This window comes from Vigna radiata, chromosome 1, assembly GCF_000741045.1.
Source record: "Vigna radiata var. radiata cultivar VC1973A chromosome 1, Vradiata_ver6, whole genome shotgun sequence".
Classification (NCBI taxonomy): Eukaryota; Viridiplantae; Streptophyta; class Magnoliopsida; order Fabales; family Fabaceae; genus Vigna; species Vigna radiata.
The window spans coordinates 36,227,091-36,244,645 of record NC_028351.1 but is presented as its reverse complement, the minus strand read 5'-3'; the positions used below and the strand labels follow the sequence as shown (position 1 = coordinate 36,244,645).

The 17,555-nt window shown below is 28.7% G+C and overlaps 1 protein-coding gene across 1 annotated transcript; it reads left to right on the top strand.

Moving 5' to 3' along the window:
• Nucleotides 1–1,414: 1,414 nt before the first annotated feature.
• On the top strand, nucleotides 1,415–3,075 carry LOC106774641 (protein ROOT PRIMORDIUM DEFECTIVE 1). Its single transcript, XM_022784405.1, has one exon. The coding sequence runs from the start codon at nucleotides 1,585–1,587 to the stop codon at nucleotides 2,965–2,967; it is 1,383 nt and encodes a 460-aa protein (XP_022640126.1). The 5' UTR covers nucleotides 1,415–1,584; the 3' UTR covers nucleotides 2,968–3,075.
• The last annotated feature ends 14,480 nt before the right edge of the window (nucleotides 3,076–17,555 follow it).

Here is a 17,555-nt window from a genome sequence, read left to right as displayed (position 1 = left end):
ATTGGGGAAAGTTGATTTGGTTGGATGAGATGCCACCAGTTAAAACTATGGTTCTTTGAAAATTGTTGTATGGTCATTTACATATTGTGTAGAGGTTAAAAAAAGTAGTAATATTGAGTTTTCCTCTAATTTATTTTTTATTGTTCTATTGTTATATAGTTGTGGAAATTGTTGAGGGAAGTGTTTCAAGATTTGCAGTTTTCTTCTTTTAGTAGTCTTTTGCTTAAAGTAATTAAAGTGACTGTCATTATTCCAATTGTTTTAATGTTTCGAGAATGAGAAATCATAATAGATTTAAAGATCCAATTATATTTTCCTATTATTTTTCAAGAGTTAGTATGTATGACTGAGAATAAATCTAAGAAGCATATGTGTAATACTCTTTCTGAATTTTTGGCAATGAAAAAATTTCAATATTCAAATTAGGAAGGTTAGGATGATTTGTAATTAGATTAAGGTGAAAATTAATGGTGCAGTTAGGCATTGTCTTGATTTAACTTCATGTATTATATTTTTGGAGGAAGTTGGGTTGAATATATGAATAACTTTTCAGCTTTTTTAGAGGTACAAACTTCAATTTAAGTTGAATTTATGAAAGTCATCTATGCTTTGGAACATGTTTGGAAGAAGAGTTTTCAAATACTTTGAGTGGAAAATGATTCTTCTTTAGTTTTTAATGGTGTTTTGAATCAACAAATGATTCCTTGAAGTCTTAAAGAAGAAAATGTTAGTGTTTACATTTCTCTACATATATGTAGTTTAAAGTTTTTTTTTTTTTTTTTGGAATGAAATCTTTCTATTGATAAATTATCTAATTTAACTTTTATTTATGGAGAATAATATAAGTAATTTAAAGTTTTACTTTTATGTATTATTTAATTTTTTTTTTCATAGTTTACTTATGTATCATGATCATAAGTATAATATGGTTCCTCATGTTTTTTTTGTATTTTTTATTTTATTTTATTTTTAATAATTTTTTATATGTAATAAATAATTGATGAAGTTTGAAATATTAACATAAATAATATATCAGAGTTTATAAAAATATTTAACATGATTTTTTCAAAAAAACTGAATGTAAACATATTTAAAATTTAGTAAAAATAAAATCTCTTTCAGTTCCAATTTTTTAAACGACATTTGTTTTGCAGATTGCATTTTAAAATAAGAACTTAAAATCACCTAACAAATTAAATTTTAAAAATTGTTGAATACTCCAACTATAATGAAATCAATGAAATCGAAGAAAAAAAATTGTAAGAACTTGAAACTTGAATTAAAAAACTTACTTTCTTTTTCTACTTTCAAAACTGAGTTATAATAATTTTAATTTTTTATAAAAACCTTTTTTATTTAATTAAGTTTTGTTTTAAAATTTAAGTTTGAAAAAAAAATCCAAAAATTGGCAACCACATCAAACGGGATTAACGCACAGCACCACCATCAAACTGACCTCAAGCACATTGTTACCACCTTCAACCTTTGCCTTTTCCTTCCCTTTTGTTTTATCCTTCTTCTTCACACTTCACTGCTTCATCGTTCATTCTCCATAGCAGAACCACCAAAACCCTAAACCCCAAAATGCGAGGCTTCGCCTGTCGAGCCTCCAACTTTCTCAAGCGCAATCTCGATAATTTACCTTATAACCCTAATTTCAACTTCTTTAGAGAATTCGCGCAATCCACCGCAATCCCCAAAAAGCAACTTAGGGTTCGTGACCACGGCTACGACAACTACATGGAAGTGGAGAAGAAAACGCGCAAGGTCCTCAAATTTCAGAGCATCATCCTCGCCGAGCCCACCCAATCGCTCCCAATCTCGCGCCTCGAAAACCTCGCGCGCCGCTTCGGTTTCACGCGCTACGAGGCTGGTGCGTTCGTCCTCAAGTTCCCGCACGTCTTCGAAATCTTTGAGCATCCAGTCCAGCGCATTCTCTTCTGCCGCCTCACCCGCAAAGCCATCCTCCAGATTCAGCAGGAGCGCCAGGCGCTCGCGGAACAGATTCCACGCGCCGTCACGCGGCTTCGGAAGCTTCTGCTGATGACGAACGAAGGCAGGCTCCGCCTCGAGCATGTGCGCATCGCACGCTCCGCCTTCGGGCTTCCCGACGACTTCGAAAACTCCGTGGTTCTGAGGTACCCTCAGTTTTTCCGTTTGATTGATGCAAAGGAAACTAGGATGAAGTACATTGAGGTTGTGGAGAGAGACCCTAGGTTATCAACTTGTGCGATTGAGGAGGTTAGGGAGAGGGAGTATAGAGAGAGAGGTGGTGATGCTGAGGATGTTAGATTTTCTTTTATCATTGATTTTCCACCTGGTTTTAAGATAGGTAAGTATTTTAGGATTGCAATGTGGAAGTGGCAGAGGCTTCCTTATTGGTCCCCGTATGAGGATGTTTCTGGGTATGATTTGAGGTCCATTGAGGCGCAGAAGAGGATGGAGAAGAGAGCTGTTGCCACCATTCATGAGTTGTTGTCGTTGACTGTGGAGAAGAAAATTACATTGGAGCGGATTGCACATTTCCGGATGGCGATGAACCTGCCCAAGAGGTTGAAGGATTTCCTGCTCCAGCACCAAGGTATTTTCTATGTCTCCACTAGGGGGAATCAGGGGAAGCTTCACACTGTTTTCCTTAGGGAGGCGTATAGAAAAGGCGAGCTTACTGAGCCGAATGAGTTGTATTTGGCACGGAGGAAGCTAGCTGAGCTTGTGCTGTTGAGTCCAAGGAAAGCCAAGGTTGATAAGGAGTTGGTTGGGTACAGGAGAAGCAGGTTAGAGGACGAAATGGGGCAGGTAACGAGGACATATGTGGAGGATGCCTGTGAAGACTTTAAGGGGGAAAATGGTGTGGGGCTGGATAAAGATGCAGAGGATGATTTGACGTCAGATATAGGTTCTGATGTTGATTTAGGAGATGAGGGTGATGATTTTATCGATAGTGCATCACTGCAAAGGACATCATAGCTGAGTATTTGGGAACCTATTTGAGCTACATTTCCTTCAATTTTCCAATTGAGAAAAGTCTCTTGATACAGTTCTGAATTCTGAAATTTTGAATTCTAACTTCCGAAAGTTTTTGAGCAATAGAAAATGAGGACTTAAGATTCCTGTTTTTTCTGCATCTTAACTGAAGTAATATGATTTGTGATGATTAACCCAGCTTGATCTATAGTGATTTAGTCAGACCTACTGGGTTCCTTATGAAAAGTGTGGACACTCCTACAATGTAGGAGGGGAGCAATACTGGTCTTATGTGAAACTGGCTCTTCCTGAAGGTTTTACTAAAGTTGACATTTGATGCGACTGAGATCTTTAGCCTAGCTCTTCCTGAAGGTTGGATTAAATTGTCTCATTTATGGAGAGGAATTGGCTTTGGATGTGATCATCAATTCTTTTTTCACCAGTATATACCTGTACATATAGATTATTTTTATAGATGGCAACATAAATCAAAGAAATAACAGCTTTAACCTTGATGCATCGTGTTAGAAAATCAAGTGCCTCACTCGGATGGATGTTCAGTGAGGTCTGTGGCAACTAATCTGCAGTTGGATAAATACAAGCCATTTACAGTACCTTCTGAATTTTGGTACTAATTTTACTACTTCTAGACATAGGTATCTTTAAGAAGCTGGCAATGGATAGCTGTCATGTATTTAACGAATGGTCTGCACTATATTTGTTTTGTAGGGTCACCAAAACAAAATCTTCTAGTTTCCTGCGGCGAGATAGAAGATCAAACCAAAAAATTCCATAACTACCAAATTCCTCAAACATAGTTATAAACCCAAACCATTTTTTTCATAAAACAAATTCTTTGACCTGTTTGGTTAGCCAGTTTGTATTGTATTCACAAATGAGTTTGAAATTGAATCTTAGCCATCAAATCTATGCATCTCTGTTATGATTGACCGCAAATTAAACCTATTCTTCTCTGTTAGGTTACTTTCATTCAGGGGAAGACTGAGATACCTGTTGTGAAAGATGTTTGGGATAGGGGTGCTGAATTAAATATTTTTGGATGGTTGGTGTTGGTTCAGTACATTTTTTGCCATGTTACTTAGTTTAATCATTACTTGCTGAAATTAACACAGCGAATATACCTTTATATCTATAAGGCATCATGTAGATTATGGAGATTTGGGCGAGTCCACTTCTCGTAATAAATTTCCGGGAGTGGTACCCCATTTGGTAATCATTTGTTTGTTTATTGAGTAATTTATCCATTCCATAAAGCTATTATAGGGAGCCAGAACCGAACCTGATCACCAGACACTGGTGGCTTACTTCATTCTGCTTGCATGTATGCATTCATAATTATATTTATACTGTTTTTCGCATTGTAATTATATTTATTATTGCTTTGATATATGCTTATGTATCTACAAATTATGTGCAGCTAACAATTTGTATTACAAACGTGTCTTCCAGTTTGGAAACCCAAACGATCATGAATTGTAAAAATTTGAACAGGTGTTTGTGAGGATTATTCAGACTGAGGATTTCAAGAATATCTAGGATGTTGTTTGTCTGACAATGCTAGGACGCAGTTCTGTGACGTGCACTTGAGGAATGTATTCAAAATGACTATGGGAACCGAACTTTTTTGAAATAGTTTAGAATGTAGCAGTTTAAACCAATGCAGAACAGATTTTAAACCGATTTAAACCAGTTCACATCTTTTCCTGGTTCTAATTTAGATTCAATCATTTAGTATATACTCTGAACTAGCTCACTGCATCAAACCAGTTTGTTTGAAATAAGCTTGTTAGGTTCTGTAGTCAAAAGGCATCTCGTGGTTTGGTTTGGTTTAGTAATGCACTCTTTTAATTGGTTCGTTTCCAGTTGAATACAATTGAAAATTAAAAAAAAAATACCTTTCACATTTTATTTAATTAATGATCTCTTATTATCAGTGAGGAAATAAGTTAATTAAGTTTAACAATCAGCTGATTTTGCAGGTATTTTTGGCATGGAATTATGGATCAACAAAGGCCCAAATCAATTCGGTGCAGTTTTTGTAAATGTCCAAAACGTGAAAATCTGACAACCTATTTAAGTATAATTTCTTCATGCACTCAAACCTCTCACTTTAAATGTTACATGAAATTCAATGGCTAAGGGAATCCTCAATCAATGTTGTTGAGAATTTACGTGACAGTTCCATTGAGGCCATAACATGAAGCCATCCACATCTAAACTATAAATGTTGCTTAGGAAGAAATTACCATTTTCATCGGGAAAAACACACACACAATATGGATTTATATATAAATAGATTGCATGCAAAATATAATTGTTTTTTTAGTGTATAAGAGGGAAAAATATAAAAAGTCAGCTGATAATTTATAACTTACAAATAACAAAATTAAAAAAAAAAAAAAATACATTCATAGAACAATGAAAGAGTTTTTAACAATGTCTTTAAAGCAATGCATTCATTCAATGATTATCTGATGGATGTAGCCTTAAGACTGAACAGCTCAAGCTTAAGGAGTATTTTTTGTGGACGTCTCAATCAAATGATGCTATTTGGTGTTACCTTTTCTTTTATTAATGTGATGTTTTTGGCTCTAAAACTTCCTAAAAGCCATTGTTTCTTTCCGATTTCCTGTTTCTTTACGATTTCCTATCCTTCTCGGTTTATTAGGAAATTATAATAATTATAAAGTAAAAAAGTTTTGTACACAAACCACACGTCATTCATCAATTTGCATGTTATTTATTATAATATACTTAGGAGGTTGAAATCTATAAGAAGTTAAATCGATGAACACGCATTATTGTTGCTTTAGGCAAGGCATGAGAATAATCAACATTTCACAATTAATTGAAGATAATTACTTCATGTATTATATGTAAATTCAAAATTTTAAAATAATTGATTAACAAATCTTCACTTTTATATATTATTTTAGTTTCTTATTTTTACTTAACGTAAAACTTATCATATTAAAAAATAAATTTTGAATTTAATTCAATCTTATAAAACTAATTTATTTACATTTATTTATATATTATAAAATTATCTTATATCTAATTAACATTAAAATACTCGTTAAAATTAGCTAATAAAGTGAGATATATTGCAGTAAAGCATAAAGAGAAGACGACCATAAATATGCAAGATGGTGATATTTTAAAATATTATTTGAATTTTATCGATTAAAGCGACTACTCAAAACAAAAATAATATATAAGCCATGTTGATTTGATTAACTATTGAAGCACGAGTCATGACTGAAAATGGAATCATCCATAAACAACGCGTCTTCTTGAAAGTTGTTGCTTTGGAGGATAAAAAGATTATAAAAAGAATCTCAAAAGGGTTAGTGATAAGAACACTGATTCTTATCTTCGTGCACTATATACATATAATTAATCACTCTTTCACCTTTATATATGTTCTCAATTTCATAGCCTTTTGCCTGCATCGAATTCTTATATTAGCAGTTAAAAGTTGGCATATTCAAATCATATCTACGTTTTTTTCCCCATTAAATCAAGAAGAAAAAATAAAAAGCTTGATTTTAATGATTACAATTTGGACAAAGAGAAGAGAAAACGAACATGGTATCAAAGTCCATGGTTCAGGTCTGGTGACCGGGCTCAGACAAGTACGTTTCTCTACGATGAGGTGAAGTCCTGGAAAGTGAGCCAGTGGCCGATAATCTGGAAGTGAATCATGAGAGGTGGAGAGTAAGAGATGCTCAGTGTTTGACCATGGATTATGAGAGAGAAGTGTTGACCATGGTGTACTCGAGGATAAGAAAGAAGACTTCCGCTGTAGAGGAGGTGGTCCTTTGTTTGAGGGGAGGATGTTGGGTATAAACAAAATCCCACATCAGAAAAAATAAGAGATGAACATGAGTTTATATACACATAAGATACTTCCATTGATAACAGAACTTTTAGAATGATATCAAAAGTAAATCCTGAGGATTTAGCTCAAAGCGGACAATATCTTATCAACCGTAGCCCAAAATAAAAAATATATTTATTTAGTTTTTTCATTAACTCTTCAAAATTCCTAGTTGTAATAGAAGAAATGCATGCTGTTTTCTTAATCTGTATGGTCAATCCTACTAATGTTTTTCTCATCCAACAAAAATAAACAAAGTATATGTAGGTAAAAAAATTGTTTATTCAATACACAATTTGCCCACTTGTTATATAAATAATGTATGTTTTGGAATTCACAATATCGTCCTTAATTTGGTGATTAGCTCAATCAAATGTCAACATTATTAAAATTTAATTAGGGTTTGGTATTGAAGTCACCTTAGAAGACAAAATATCTTAACTTGCATGCTTGCTCTTTGGGCATGAGTCAAGATTCCAAGTTGCTTTTAATTTAAATATCTTTTTGTTTTTATTTAATAGTAACGATGACAACATTTCAACTTTATACTATACAGATGACTCAAATTTCATTATCATGACTTGCCCCTACGGAAATGTCTTTATCTATCTTTCTATTAACATGTAATTAATTTTCTTTATATTTTTACAAAATAAAATGTTTACTTGATTGTAGGATATTTAACAAAAATGTTTAGCTTTCTAATTTTGAGCACGTTTTATAATATCTAATATGTAAATTAAAGTTGATTAAAGATTAAACCACTCGCTACTGTCACTCATTTATAAGATGTAAATTAAAGATAATAATTCACTACATTTTCATTTAATGTTTTATTATATGAAATTTGATATCATAAATTTATAAAAATAAATTTAAAATCTCTAATAGAATTATCAATACTTTATTACCTTAGGTTTGGTGTGTATAAGATTTTGAGTTAGTTAAATAATGTCACATATATATAATCTCTACTTTAGTGGTATTGCATCAAATCTCACTTTTAAATAAATTCTAATTATATTCTAACTTTTGAAAAAATATCTCAAAATGAGTTGGTTTAAAAACTAATAATTAATATAATGTGTTATTACATAGTTTTTTAATCTTTTTTATAAAAGTCTTTGTTATCAAGTGTAAGCTGATGTAACATATGATACTGTTAATGTCACAGTGAAAAGATATTGTTACGTGTTGGGAGTGTCTTGATTTCAATTTAATCCAAAATTTTCTTAACATTATCTTTTTTTAAATTGAGATAAAAATTATTATTTTAGTGTTCATGTCACATTATAGATCTCATACATGACAACAATTTTTTTTTACAAAAATAAAAATTAAAAAATTAAAAAAAAAATCATAAAATGAAATGTGACATGCTATTAATATAGTTAGAATTTTTTTTTTAAAAAAAACTTAATTATGACACTTTTTCAATAGTACACAATTGAAACTTTTATTAAAAACTTGACACATTGTCATCAAAGTGGAAATAATTTGAGTAATTAAGTCTATTTTATATTATTATAAGACTTGTATATTAATTTGGTTTCTACTTTTTTTTGAGTTTGTTCAATTTAGTCTATATATATATATATTTTTTTTCAATTTGGTCTTAATTTTCGTTAATTTTGTTCAATTTAGTCTTTTTTTACTAATATCGTTTAAATAATTTATTGGATACTGAACAATGTTTGTCATGTGTCAAGTTTGTGATTCTTTTGTTTTTTATTTTAATTATTTTTTTAAAATTCAATCCAACACCGTGATAGTAGTAGTGTCATTTGACAGTGTCTTGTATTTAATTTGGTCTCAATATTCCTAAATTTTGTTCAATTCAGTCTTAATTGTTTTTTTAAATAAATCAATTTTGTTCCTTATGGAATTAATATCAAATTTAATTTTTATTTAATTTTATACTAATATTCTTATTAAAATTCAAATTTTTATTAAATATTTCTAATTTAGGATTATAGTTTATTTAAAATTAGAGTGAAAGTCTTAAAAGTGAGACTAATACATTGATTTAAAATTTTAAGAGGTTAAAAATCACATGGAGTATTAAAAATCATATCAACTATTAAATAAAAATAGCATCCAACATTATATTAATCGATAATAAAATAAAACTGTCAAATTTAAATTTATTTATTTATTTGTTGAAATAACTATTTTTAAATTTTTTGTTTGTTTTTCATAATAATAATTATAATGATTTCTTTTAATATTATAAAATGTGCTAACTTTAATTTTTATTAAATACTTTATATGATTTTTAACATCTTAAAATTTTAAACCATTGATAGTAGCCTCTACCATTAAATTTTGCATTTTTATTTTAAATTAACTATAACCCTAAACCAAAAATATTTAATAAAAATGTGAATTTTAATAAATATAATATTTATATAGATTTGGTTTTAATTTAGAGGGAACAAAATTGATGTTTTTTTTAAATAAAATTAAGTTGAAAAAAATAATAAATATAAAAATCAAATTAAATATAACATTATTATTGCCTTTGATGTGGCAATATGTTTGATTGACATGAAAACATTTAAAAAAAATCAAAAAATCATGAAGTGACGTATGATATATATAGTTGACTTTTTGTTAATTATTTAAACAATATTAAAAAAAATAACTAAACTGAACTAAATTCATAAAAATTAAATTAAAAATATATTTAGATTGAATTGATCCAACTCAACAAAAATAAGAATAAAATTAATATTTAAACTTATTATGATAGTAGAATTTTTGAACTTGAATTTGTATATTTTGTCTAACAAGTTAATATATTTATATTTTCATGATTTAGTATGAAATATATATTACCAAAGTTATTTATTTTTTTGGAAAAGTTTTTTTAACAACTCTTTTTTTTTATAACTTTTTGACAACGTATATGTGACAATTGGTGATTGGTCCGTTTCAAATATCTTTTTTGAATAAATTCAAACATAACAATAAAATGATGACACCTGTTATAAAAAAAATTGTTAAAAAAAAGTTGATAAAATATCATTATCTACTATTACATGAAATTTTTATGACTTAAATATATATATGAATGTATAATTTTTGAAAGTGTGTCTTTTTGTTTTCCTGATCTCACCTACCATTAATTAGTTTGTACTAGATGGCTTAATCAATGTTAAAATTCAAAAAGCCTAATTAAAATATTGGTAAGGATTGACTATTTAGTTGGACCAAACTCATCCAATAAACAACATCCTTGGTTGATGAAACATTTGACTTATTTTAGCATCACATTACACATTCCAGTTTTAGTTGGCATAGCATATCAATTGCACAACAAATTTTAACATACTTCAGTGGAAATCATATTACATAATTAGTCAAGAATGGTCATTTATATCACTATTCATAATATACGATAATATTATATTATTGTTTCCAAATTTATCAAATAGATATTTCAATATAGATTATAAAAAATTTGAAGTAAGTTTAATTTGAAATCAAGTTAATTTTTCTTTGGTTGTTTGGCCTGAATTTAACTTATTTACAAGTTTATTATCATGTTACATATTATAATTATAATATAAAATTATGTGATAATATATCTTATTTTTATTATGATTATGTTATCAGTTAATTTATTATGATTCATGGATTTTATTCTTATTTTTTCACCAATGAAAGCCAGAAATAATGATACCAAGAGAATTGAGTATAAATGAGATTTGGTTTAAATCCATGAATAAAAACACAACTTGTTTTGATTAAGATCGAAATATGTATTAATGTTTTGTTTTTTTAAGTTGAAGTGAATTGATCAATGATAGGAGTACCTATTCTTTTATATGTGATGCATTGAAGATCTTAGGTTTTTTTTTCTTAAGAATATTTTAAACTTAATTCTTAATTAGTAAAAAATATTATATTCTATTTATAACAAAGTTGTTAGATAATGTAGTTTAGAAAATATGGATGAAAATATAGTTTGATGATTAGTAATATAAAAAGAATTCGGTGAAAGCAACAGTGATGCTTGAAACCACACGTTAGGAGTTGGTAGATGATTAATCGTTTGACTTTTTTTGAGAAAAATGGGATTAATTATTTCATTTAATTTCTTTTATTGATGACGTCTTTGAACAAATTATATAACTTAAAATGACTTTTGACTTTGTCTATTAGAATTTTGATGATAAAAAATAATTAGAAAAATCCTATAGGATAAAAATATTTGATTAGTTGATATTTGTGGATAGTGAGTATTTAAATATCTATTTATAAATAAATTGAGTAGAGGTATTATATTATTTACATATCCATTATTAAAAATAAAATTAAAATTAATTTATATTTTATTAAATTAAATTAAAATATAATTTATATTATATTTTATATTTTTTAAATTTATTTCAATTTTATTTTAAAAATTTATAAAATATATTTTTTTTTAAATATCTGCTGATATATATATGGGGTTTGCTAACTTGCATACGCTTGTTTTTCAGTTGGTACATTTTAACAATGTGTATCGGTTTCAGTAGACAAAAATACCCTTATATCATGAATTCTAAGTTTTAAGATTGAGGATATTTTAATAATTTTCATTCTCAAAATTAAAAAAATAAAAAAAGAACCCCCCAAACCCTTATCCACCTTTCTCATTCCTCCGAACTCTTTCTCTTTCATCTCTTTTACTCCAACCTTTTCTCTGTCATTCCTGTAGTAGCTCCATTTGAAAAAAAAATCAGAAAGACTTGCCTTATTTTAATAATTTTCATTCTCAAAACTTAAAAAAAAAAAACCAAACTCTTACTCAACTCCTACATTCCTCTCAACCCTTTCTCCTTCATCTCTCTCACTCAAACATTTTCTCCGTCATCTCTGCACTAGTTTCAACTAAAAAAACACTCATTATTAAATAAAGTTAGAGAAAAAAAATACTTACATAAATAAAAAAATTAAAGCACCTAATTTTTTCTTTATATAATTTTAAATAAAATTTCAAGATTTAGAATTTTTATTATTTGATTTTATCGTTGAGAATTTTATTGTATTTTGATTTGTTTTTTCTTTAATAAAAGAAAAAAAAGTTAATGAATTTCTACCAAAAAAATTAAATGGCCACAAAGCAATGTTACGTAGTAGTCTCAGAATGTAAAGGAATGATGCTCATAAGTCTTGGTGCAAGTTGTACCTGTTGGTTGTAATATATATAGTGAAGATAATGAAATTAAAGAGATTATGAATGAACTTTTTTCGGAAGGTGAATATGTCAATGACTCAATTCTTTACAAAAGTAAATTGTTTAATAATGAGTGTTTTTTGAGTTAGGGCTAGTGCAAATGACAGAGAAAATGTTTGAGTGAGATGAAAGAGAAAGGGTTGAGAGGAATGAAGGGAGGTGAGTAAGGGTTTGAGGTTTCTTTTTTTAGTTTTGAGAATGAAAATTATTAAAATAAGACAAGTGTGTTTCTGAAAATTCGGGCTAAAGTAGGGATGACAGAGAAAAGGTTGGAGTGAAAGAGATGAAAGAGAAAGAATTCAGAGGAATGGGAGAGGTGGGTAAGGGTTTTGTTTTATTTTTTTTTTTTTTAATTTTGAGAATGAAAATTATTAAAATACCCTAAACCTTAAAACTTAGAATTCATAATATATAAGAGTATTTTTGTCTACTGAAACCCGGTACACATTACTAAAATATACTAACTGAAAATCAAGAGTTAGCAAACCCATATATATATATATATAATAATATTTATAATATTTTATGTGACGGATAATCAAGTCATAACAAATGGAAATTTTTGTAACGGATAACAAATAGACATTATCCACGTACAATCTGACCTTTGTCATACCTATTCTCTTATAATATATTTAATTTATAGGTTTAATGAAGTATTGCACTATTCAATTTTGCTTCTACTTTTTAAAAATGTTTATTAAATTTTAGTTATTAGAAAAATACTAAATAATAATATTGATAATTGTTATTTTAATTAATAAATATAATTATTATGAAATTACAAATTAATCTATACTAACGTAAAACCTAGTGACTAAAAATTAAATTTGAACATAATATAAAATAATAATTTAACATCTACATTTTTTTATCATCACTGAATATAAATCAAAATTCAAAAAAGATAAAATATTTATCTCTAAGTTTGAATTATTATTAGTTTATTTTTTTTTTTTTCGATTTTCTTCTTTAAATGCTGTATTATATAGTTTTTATCAGCGTATGAAAAGAAAATATTTTATAATTTAGAGAAATCAAGTAAAAATACATTTGAAATATTTTTTTAACTTGAATATTTGTCATTTTATAACATCTTAAAGATAATTTTTAACTTTATAAACTTTATTTCATTAGTGTTTACAAAATTAATAAATTTATTTTTAAGGAATATGTTCTTTCACTACAAAAAAGAATCTAGAGGTAATTTGAGTTTATTAATCGATTACCGATAATAAAAGGTTTATTAGTAAAATGATCATCAATAAATTTTATCAATAAATCAACAAATTTATCAAAAATTACTAACAATAGCAAATCCATTAATAAATTATGGTATGTAAATATTGACAGATTTTGAATGTTAAGTAAAAATTTTCAATTAAATTGACAATTGTGTTGCATTCTTGTTTCTTTTCCTCATTTTCTTCTTTTTTTTCTCTTCTTCTCCTTTTCCTCCTCCCACTCCATTATCATTAATGTCTTCACGGTGGCCTTCTCCTCCTCTCTTTTCTCTTTTTCTTTCTCTCTTTCTTCCTCTTCCTTCTCTAACTCTAGTTGTCATCATTATTCTTCAACCTACGTCGCGTCTTCGTGACCATCTTTATTATCACTAGTGCAAAAACGTTGTTTAACGTCACCCAATAGACGTCGGTTTGTTGATAATCTGACGTATATGAGTGGACGGTGGCATTACCGTAAATAGCTTGGTAACATAGACATCGAATTCCAGACAATGCGACATCTATGATATTGTAGACGTCCCAACTGCTGTAAATAGACGTCTAATGGCCTGAGGTAGGTCAGAAGACAGTCCCGTGACGTCGGTGTTCATGGGGGGCCAACGTCTATAGGGCTGCAATTAATGCTTTCACCTAATTCCCAAGCGCTTAGACGTCGCTTAGTCAATAGACGACGTCTATGGCCTGAATGGAAGGCGGGAAGATAAAAAATCTTCAATTTAGACGTCGGAGATCTGTGCACGCGACGTCTACGTGCCTGTAATTAATTATATTCACCAAATTCGAGGGCCATAGACGTTGGCTAGAAGGGGCACTGACGTCTATATGCCTATAAGTAATGATGTGCATCATTATAGACGTCGGCGCCCCATCACAACTGTCGTCAACACCCCTGACAGGAAATTAAATGTCAATCGTTTCAGCTTCCTAGACGTCGGTTCCCATTGTTACCGACGTCTAGTGGGATTCAAAAGGTCAGTTGAAAATTTAACTTGGACGTCAAATTAGTAACAGAACTGACGTCTATAGTCATATAGACGTCGGTTATCTGGAGAAACCGACGCCCAATTTCATTTTAAATAGACCGCAAACTCTTCGCGGCATTTAGTTTCTGATATCTTCCTCTTCCTTTTCTCCTTTTTTTCTCGCGACACTCTTCTTTTTCTCCCTTTCGGCACGTCTTCTTTTTGTTGCGGCATTCTATTGTTGTTTCTGATATCTTTATCGTCTTCCTCCTCTCTTTTTCTCTCTTGCGACATTGCATCCCAGGTGCTTGTTTTTTTTTTATGCTTACCGTTTGTTTAGTCTTTCATCGATTATCTTATGGTTCAACTGATTAAAATTTGCTTTCTTTGTGTTGTGTTTTTAGTGCAATTTTGTTCCTTTCTTAGGATAACGTAGTAACACATTTTCCCTTTGCTAGCTGCCTCCCGGAAATAGCGTCATCTTTTGAATTTCTTTTGATCGTTTCAACCCAAAAACGACCCTGGGTCGTTGTCTAGTTTTCGTTTCACCGTGATTTTTTCCTCTTGCGAATGAAAAATGGAACTAAGCAACCACCCAGGTTCGGTTTTGGATTGAAGGGACCATAAGAAATTCAAAAGACGCAAGCTTTTTTTGGGGGAAACTAGCAAAAGGAGATTGTGCTACTAGGCTATCCAAAGACGGGAACAAAACTGCACTAAAACACAATCACTGTTTAGACATCGGTTAATGCAAAAACCGACGTCTATATGTGCTCTTAGACGTCAGTCTTTGTCATGTTAAATGTCTATATGTGCTCTTCGACGTCGGTTAATGCTTTATCCGACGTCTAATTAGTGCCTTTAGACGTTCATTCAAACCAGTGCCGACGTTTATTGACATCGTTCGTGGGCACTAACTGACGTCATTATAGACGTCTGTGATTAGGATGTCGGACGTCCCATTGACGTCACCGATTTAGACGTCGATTTATGAATAGACGTTAAAAGCCCAAAATAACCGACGTTAAATAATGTTTTTGTACTAGTGTATATCTCCACCACTACCATCAGCTCCAGCTTCACCTTCTTTTCTTTCGCCTTCTACTACTTCTCTTATTCCCTCTTATTCTTATATTCTTTTTTTTTTCTTATTCTTACTTGTTTCTACTTAAGTTATAAGAAAAAATTACATCACTTTACACAAATTTTATCATTTTTTTACTAACAAATTTACTGATAAAAAAAAACATTATTTTACCAATGAATTTTATTGACATATTTTATCGATTAAATATATGTTGATAATATAAATTTTAATTTACTAACAAATGTTACCAACATATTTATTATGATGCTTTTGTTGTTTCTCCACCTATTCAGTCTTTATTTATTTTTTTGGAACTAACTATTTTCAACAATAATAATTTTCATATCTATCATAATTACTTAGAGTGGTTTAAGTTGAGATTGTAATAGTTTAGATGTTGTTTCGGATTATTTATACGAGTGGTGAGAACTTTAAATAAGTTTATATACACTCTCTAATAAGATCATATTATATATTATTTTTTAAGGATTGTAATATATATATATATATATATATATTTTTTTTTTTTGTTATCTTATACTATTTGAAAAAAATCTAATGAAATTAAAGACATAGGTTTTGTTATAATAATCCCAACGTTTATGTTTGGAAATCTTTGAAGAATTTAGAGATTTAAAAGGAAATTAAAAAGAACACTTCGTGTAAAATAAAAAGGAAAAGTAGAATAATTAATGCGATATGAAGAAAATAAATAATGATTTTAAGAAAAGTAATTGGTAAAAATAATAAAACATGTCTTTGTTAGATCCACTTAATAATTTACTTTTGAAAATGAATGTAAATACATCTAAATTGGTAAAAATTCTTTTATTTTGATAGAGTGATGTTATATTATGTTATTAGTTTGACCTAGTTAAGTATTCATTGAAACTTGTTTTTTTTGTTGTTGTTTATTTGTGTGATTTTTTTTCTTCAGTGGTTAAAGACATAAGGATGTGTCTAATTGAATTTTGGAAAATACTAGTATGCTTTCTAAAAAAAATTGCAAAAACATTTTACTTTTTTGACATGAAACACGTGGATTGGGAAAACTTGATTTGATTGGATGGAGTGTCACTAGTTGAAACTTTGGTTCTTTAAAGATTGTTGTATGATCATTTACTTATTGACTTAGAGGTTAAAAAAATAGAAATGGTTTTATGCTTTGGAGCATGCTTGGAGGAAGAGTTTTCAAAAACTTTGATGAAAAAGTAATTCTTCTTTAATTTGCTGTGGTGTTTTGAATCAACGAGTAATTTCTTTGATTTTTAAAAGAAAAAAACATTATTATTTACATTTTTCTATGCATATATAGTTCAAAGTTTTTCATATTTTTTTGGGAAGAAAATCATTTTATTGATAAGTTAAATTTATAGAAAATAATATAACTTAATGTTTTATCTATATTTAAATTTTTTTCATAATAAAAAAGGTTTACGTATGTCTCATGATCATGAGTATAATATGATCCCTCATGCTTTGTATTTTTTATTTTGTTTTATTTTTAATAAATTTTTATGTGTGACAAATGATTTTGAAATATCAGCATAAATAATATATATATCAGAGTTGATAAGAATATTTAACATGATTTTGTTTAAAAAAACGAATGTAAAAATATTTAAAATTAATAAAATAAAATCTCTTTCAGTTCCATTTTTTTAAAGGGCATTGTTTTGCAAATTGCATTTTAAAACAAGAATTTAAAATCACCTAACACATTAGTTTTTAAAAATTGTTGAATACTCCAACAACTATAATCAAATCGAAGAAAAAAGAAATAACCAAATTGTAAAAACTTAAAACTTGAATTAAAAAACTTTCTTTTTCTACTTTCAAAACTGAGTTATAATAATTTTAATTTTTTATAAAAATATTAACCTTTTTTTTTATTTAATTCAGTTTTGTTTTCAAATTTAAGTTTGAAAAAAATCCAAAAATTTGTAACCACATCAAACGGGATTTATAAAGTACTTTTTCCTCTCCTTTTTAGTTATGAATAAAACTGAATTACTGAAGGAAAGATATAATTTATTTGTTAAAATTAAACGAATTTAAAAACTATGTAAGCATTAGGATGTTGATATTAATGGTATAGCCAATAATTGCAAACAATGATTTTGTGTTTATAGTGTTCATTTTATATTTTCATTATTTCCATCATATAATA